Raw genomic sequence first — 6,000 nt, 5'->3', positions numbered from 1 at the left:
GGGGGGGGGTTGGAGACTAGGGCTCAGGGACCCGCCCTAAGGGGTCGGGGGCGTCCTCGCCCCCTCCTGTCGCCTGTGCTGGGCTGTTCTGGACACGCACTGAGCCGCTGGCCGGGGGAGACTGTGCTGGCTGCTCCGGGGGTGCCGGATGGGGGGCCCCGCCGCGCCTCACAGCCTGTCCCTGGCGATATTCCCGCGGTGCAGGAGCCTGTGGGTGGGCCCGGGTGTTGCCCTTCCTGGAAGCTGCCGTGTCAGCCCCAGCGGAATGTGCCTGTTACATCAGCGCAGTCCTGCCCCGGCCCGTGTCCCAGGTGGAGCCGGCACTCCCTGCGCTGCTCCCATAAGTACCTGGGAGCAGCCAGGCAGGGGCAGCCGCGCCCGGTGCCGCAGGACCGTGTGGAAGGCAGGTACCGCTGGGCGCCCAGACTCTCTGGCTTCTCTTCCACCGGGGGGGGGGAGCAGGTCGGGGCTGGCGGGTCCTTGGGGACGGGGGGGAGCAGGACCTAGTGCCCCGGGGTGGGCACCGGTGGGATGTGGCGGTGCCAGGGTTTGCCAGCTGAGCAGAGCCATTCTCAGCCTTGGTGGCTGGCGAGTTACAAGGGCACAAGCTGCTGCCCGGCCGGCACATGGGGCAAAGGGTGGCACCGTGCCAGGGCAGAGGAAGGGGGGCAGCGCCCTCCTGCCAGGCCTGGGTCAAGCACGGGGCGGTGACTCGGGGGCAGGGTCGGTCCGTTGGCTTCCTGCGTGGTACTGGCTCCCCCAGCAGGGTCTGGCTCGGAGCCCCCCGCTCTGTGCAGGGGGCGACTGAGCCGGCAGGAGCTGGGCCCTGGGCCAGGGCCAGTCACTGACCGGTCTCCCCTCCAGCTGGGTGCTGCAGGGGACGGGCTGAGGATGGAGCCGAACTCGCACTCGGTCGTGGACCCCGACATGGAGGAGCTCTTCAGCACTTTCCTGGATGAAGGTAGAAACCGCAGGGCTGGGCACCCGCCAGGCGTGTGGGATTAGCGAGCATCTCCGCCCACATCAGGGCCTCGTCGGGCGGGGCTGGCAGGCGGGGGGACCCCAGGGTGGTGTGGGGGGAGGGCAGAGCTGGCAGGCAGGAGGAGGGGTGATGTGGGGGGAGCGCAGCTGTGGGGGTGTGGGGACAGGGGACTGCAGGCAGGGGGAGGGGTGGTGTGAGGGGAGCCCAGCTGTGGGGGTGTGGGGACGGGGGACTGCAGGCAGGGGGAGGGGTGGTGTGGGGGGAGCCCAGCTGTGGGGGTGTGGGGACGGGGGACTGGCAGGCAGGGGGAGGGGTGGTGTGGGGGGAGCCCAGCTGTGGGGGTGTGGGGACGGGGGACTGGCAGGCAGGGGGAGGGGTGGTGTGGGGGGAGCCCAGCTGTGGGGGTGTGGGGACGGGGGACTGCAGGCAGGGGGAGGGGTGGTGTGGGGGGAGCCCAGCTGTGGGGGTGTGGGGACGGGGGACTGGCAGGCAGGGGGAGGGGTGGTGTGGGGGGAGCCCAGCTGTGGGGGTGCAGGGAGAGCTGGCAGGCAGAGGGACCCCAGTGTGTGGGGAGCCCAGCCCTAGAGTTCGGGGGCAGGGCGGGGCAGGCTGGGGGACCCCGGCAGTGTGTCCAGCAGTGCCTGTGTAATGGGTTTGTCGGTTTGTTTCCCAGAAGATCAAATCTTGGTCCAGGGCGGGGAAGAGAGCTGCGTCGTGGGTGGCCACGAGAAGCCTGAACGCAGGCCGGAGAAACGGCCCTTCTGCTACCGGATCCGCGACACCAGCCACAAGGCCTTCTACCTGCAGGGCAGCAGCCTCCTGGCCACCAACCTGCAGGGCGAAAACGCCAGCCAAGAAGGTGAGTTCTCCCTTAGCCACGGCGGGGACACGGCTGGAGACTCTCCCCACCCCCTTAGCCACGGCGGGGACACGGCTGGAGACTCTCCCCACCCCCTTAGCCACAGGAGGGACACGGCTGGAGACTCTCCCCACCCCCTTAGCCACGGCGGGGACACGGCTGGAGACTCTCCCCACCCCCTTAGCCACGGCGGGGACACGGCTGGAGACTCTCCCCACCCCCTTAGCCACGGGAGGGACACGGCTGGAGACTCTCCCCACCCCCTTAGCCACGGCGGGGACACGGCTGGAGACTCTCCCCACCCCCTTAGCCACGGCGGGGACACGGCTGGAGACTCTCCCCACCCCCTTAGCCACAGGAGGGACACGGCTGGAGACTCTCCTCACCCCCTTAGCCACGGGAGGGACACGGCTGGAGACTCTCCCCACCCCCTTAGCCACAGGAGGGACACGGCTGGAGACTCTCCCCACCCCCTTAGCCACGGCGGGGACACGGCTGGAGACTCTCCCCACCCCCTTAGCCACGGCGGGGACACGGCTGGAGACTCTCCCCACCCCCTTAGCCACGGGAGGGACACGGCTAGAGACTCTCCCCACCCCCTTAGCCACAGGAGGGACACGGCTGGAGACTCTCCCCACCCCCTTAGCCACGGGAGGGACACGACTGGAGACTCTCCCCACCCCCTTAGCCATGGGAGGGACACGGCTGGAGACTCTCCCCACCCCCTTAGCCACGGCGGGGACACGGCTGGAGACTCTCCCCACCCCTTAGCCACAGGAGGGACACGGCTGGAGACTCTCCCCACCCCCTTAGCCACGGGAGGGACACGGCTGGAGACTCTCCCCACCCCCTTAGCCACGGGGGGGACACGGCTGGAGACTCTCACCAGCCCCTTAGCCACGGGGGGGGGGGGGGAGTCACGGCTGGTGATGGCTGGTGACTCTGTGCACCTGGCTCCTGCCTCCTGTCCTGTCCCTCGCTCCTTGCAGCGTGCAGGCCGCAGTGCCCGCAACACAGGGCAGGGATGCCAACAGAGCCAGGCCCCCGGTCTCCTCCCTCTGCTGCTCCAGTGCCAGCACGGTGCCCACGACCGGCCGGAGAAATCCCTCTTGCCCCAGCGGGAGGGGCCGAGCGGGGGGGGGGTTCACGTCCCTTTGCTGGAGGGATTGACCCCGGCCGCTCCCAGGCCTTGTTCTCCTCCCCGGCCCGGGCACCGTGGCCAGACAACAGCTCCCCGGGGCTGCCCCCCTTCTCCCCGGAGCAGCCTGGGAGATCGTCCCGCCCGGGGCACAAGGCGGCGAGGGGCCCTGGCGAAGCTTCGGTCCCATTCCTGCTCCTCCTCCCGTCCCGCAGAGAAGATCAGCGTGGTCCCCAACCGGAGTCTGGAGCGCAAGAGGTGCCCCCTGATCCTGGGCATCAAAGAGGGCAGCCGGAGCCTGTCGTGTGGGGCCGGCGAGCAGCCCCAGCTGCAGCTGGAGGTGAGTGCCCTGCCCGGGACCCCGGCCCAGAGCCAGGCTGGAGCGGCCAGCACCCCGGCCGTGCCCACCCCCCAGCCTTCCCCGCCCACGCGGGTCCTGCCCCGTGCCAGGGCCCCTGTTGGCAGAGCCCAAACCCGCAGCCCAGCCCAGCCCCGAGCCTGGCCCCTCCGGCTCCCCGCAGTCACTGTCCTCCCCTCCCCAGGACACGCCCGTCATCGAGCTCTTCCAGCTGGACGGGGAGAACACGCGCTTCACCTTCTACAAGAGCTTCAACGGCAGCACCCACCGCTTCGAGGCGGCCGCCCGCCCCGGCTGGTTCCTCTGCACCTCGGACCAGGCCGACCAGCCCATCAGCCTGACCGACCAGCCGGGCCAGGCCGCCATCGTCGACTTCCATTTCCAGCGCAACTAGCTGGGAAGGGGGCCAGCAGCCCCCCCGAGGGAACCCCGCAGCGTGGGGCAGGCTCCGTTTCCCGGCCGCCCTGGGCCGGCCGGCGTTTTGCCCTCTGGAGCCCGCGCCTGCTGTTTGCCTGCTGCCCCGGCGGCTCTCGGGGGGGGCTAGTGGCTGGTGCACCCAGCGAGCAGAGCGGGGTCGTGCCAGAGGGACCCTCGTGGGGAGAGATGGAGCTGGGGGTGCCCCAGCCCGCGGCGCCGGGGTCCCATGGCCCGGAACTGTCGGGACCGGCTCCAGACCGGCCCGGTGCAAGGATCCGTCGCCCTGGGGCAGCAGTGAGCCGGGGGCAGCCCTGCCCCCGAGGATGCAAGGCCCAGGGGCGGCTGGTGAGCCGCTCTGGCCTGGCCTTGGGCCACGTTCGAGGGACGGGAGCCTGGGGGGCAGGGCGCTTAGGGGGCGTTTCAGTCTCTGGCTCCATCTGGGCCCCTTGCGGGGTCTGGCTCCCGAGACTCTTTGTCAAGCCGTTCAGATCAATAAACCGGCCAGACGTGCTGCTCAACACGCCGGCGTCAGAGCTCGGGGCTGCGGGGGAAAGGGGCCGGGGCAGCGGCTGCTCGGGACGCAGGCGGTAACGGGGGGCAGGGCAGGGATCCGAGGGGGAGGGCGGGATCCCCAGCTCCAGAGTCACGGCTCCGTCGCCGGCTCCAGGCTTCTCTCCCGGCGGCTGCGGGGGAGATGGGGAAGGCAGGTGACCCTGCGCTCCCGGCGCCGTGCCCCATGTGACGCCCTCGCTGGGGTCAGGCTCCAGGAGTTGGACCTGGGACCGGCCTGGGGGCCGCCAGCGCCTCGCTCCGCACCCAGGGAGCGACGCCCCCCCGCCCGCAGTGATGGCGGCCGGCGCCCCAGGCGGGTTTCTCCTACGTCTGGGCACGGCCAGGCCAGTCGCACCATGGCCCCGGGGTCCGGCCCAGTCCAGGGGACCCCGGCTGCTCCTTGCCCCCAGCTCTGCAGCCCCCCACTGACCACCGTACCACTGCCTCAGCCCCCCGCCGACCCTCGTATCACTGCCTCAGCCCCCCGCCGACCCTCGTATCACTGCCCCAGCCCCCCGCCGAACCCTGTATCACTGACTCAGCCCCCCACCGACCCTCGTATCACTGCCCCAGCCCCCTGCCGACCCCTGTATCACTGACTCAGCCCCCTGCCGACCCCTGTATCACTGCCCCAGCCCCCTGCCGACCCCTGTATCACTGACTCAGCCCCCCGCCGACCCTCGTATCACTGCCCCAGCCCCCTGCCGACCCCTGTATCACTGACTCAGCCCCCCACCGACCCTCGTATCACTGCCCCAGCCCCCTGCCGACTCCTGTATCACTGACTCAGCCCCCTGCCGACCCCCGTATCACTGCCCCAGCCCCCTGCCGACCCCCGTATCACTGCCCCAGCCCCCCGCCGACCCCCGTATCACTGCCCCAGCCCTCCGCCGACCCTCGTATCACTGCCCCAGCCCCCTGCCGACCCCTGTATCACTGCCCCAGCCCCCTGCCGACCCCTGTATCACTGCCCCAGCCCCCTGCCGACCCTCGTATCACTGCCCCAGCCCCCTGCCGACCCCCGTATCACTGCCCCAGCCCCCTGCCGACCCCTGTATCACTGCCCTAGCCCCCCGCCGACTCCTGTATCACTGCCCCAGCCCCCTGCCGACCCCCGTATCACTGCCCTAGCCCCCCGCCGACCCCCGTATCACTGACTCAGCCCCCCGCCGACCCTCGTATCACTGCCCCAGCCCCCTGCCGACCCCTGTATCACTGCCCCAGCCCCCTGCCGACCCCCGTATCACTGACTCAGCCCCCCGCCGACCCTCGTATCACTGCCCCAGCCCCCTGCCGACCCCTGTATCACTGCCCTAGCCCCCCGCCGACCCCTGTATCACTGCCCCAGCCCCCTGCCGACCCTCGTATCACTGCCCCAGCCCCCTGCCGACCCTCGTATCACTGACTCAGCCCCCCGCCGACCCTCGTATCACTGCCCCAGCCCCCTGCCGACCCCTGTATCACTGCCCTAGCCCCCCGCCGACCCCTGTATCACTGCCCTAGCCCCCCGCCGACCCCTGTATCACTGCCCCAGCCCCCTGCCGACCCTCGTATCACTGCCCCAGCCCCCTGCCGACCCCCGTATCACTGCCCCAGCCCCCGCCGACCCCCGTATCACTGCCCTAGCCCCCCGCCAACCCCCGTATCACTGCCCTAGCCCCCCGCCGACCCCCGTATCCCTGCCCCAGCCCCCT

General features: G+C 71.2%; 1 protein-coding gene across 4 annotated transcripts; it reads left to right on the top strand.

The window, feature by feature from the left end:
- Positions 1 to 283: 283 nt before the first annotated feature.
- On the top strand, positions 284 to 4,272 carry LOC142820938 (interleukin-36 receptor antagonist protein-like). Of its 4 annotated transcripts, none has more exons than XM_075910851.2 (5): positions 284 to 403; positions 865 to 961; positions 1,659 to 1,841; positions 3,195 to 3,319; positions 3,522 to 4,272. In XM_075910851.2, exons 2-5 carry the CDS (start codon positions 892 to 894, stop codon positions 3,729 to 3,731), a joined length of 588 nt encoding a protein of 195 aa, XP_075766966.2. In that variant the 5' UTR covers positions 284 to 403; positions 865 to 891; the 3' UTR covers positions 3,732 to 4,272. The 4 variants fall into 4 exon arrangements, with proteins under 4 accessions (XP_075766966.2, XP_075766967.2, XP_075766970.2 ...); XM_075910852.2 differs by having other exon boundaries at positions 284 to 407; positions 1,656 to 1,841; XM_075910855.2 differs by having other exon boundaries at positions 285 to 407.
- The last annotated feature ends 1,728 nt before the right edge of the window (positions 4,273 to 6,000 follow it).

This window comes from Pelodiscus sinensis, chromosome 28 (assembly GCF_052426305.1).
Source record: "Pelodiscus sinensis isolate ZL-2025 chromosome 28, ASM5242630v1, whole genome shotgun sequence".
Lineage (NCBI taxonomy): Eukaryota > Metazoa > Chordata > Testudines > Trionychidae > Pelodiscus > Pelodiscus sinensis.
The sequence above is the reverse complement of the archived record's forward strand: the minus strand, read 5'-3'. Positions and strand labels throughout refer to the sequence as shown.

Excerpts from the sequence above, each read along its gene's own strand:
- LOC142820938 (XM_075910852.2), top strand. The coding sequence starts at position 892 with ATGGAGCCGAACTCGCACTCGGTCGTGGACCCCGACATGGAGGAGCTC. Across the intron at positions 962-1,655 it reads CAGCACTTTCCTGGATGAAG|AAGATCAAATCTTGGTCCAG; the intron begins GTAGAAACCGCA and ends TTTGTTTCCCAG. Across the intron at positions 3,320-3,521 it reads AGCCCCAGCTGCAGCTGGAG|GACACGCCCGTCATCGAGCT; the intron begins GTGAGTGCCCTG and ends TCCCCTCCCCAG.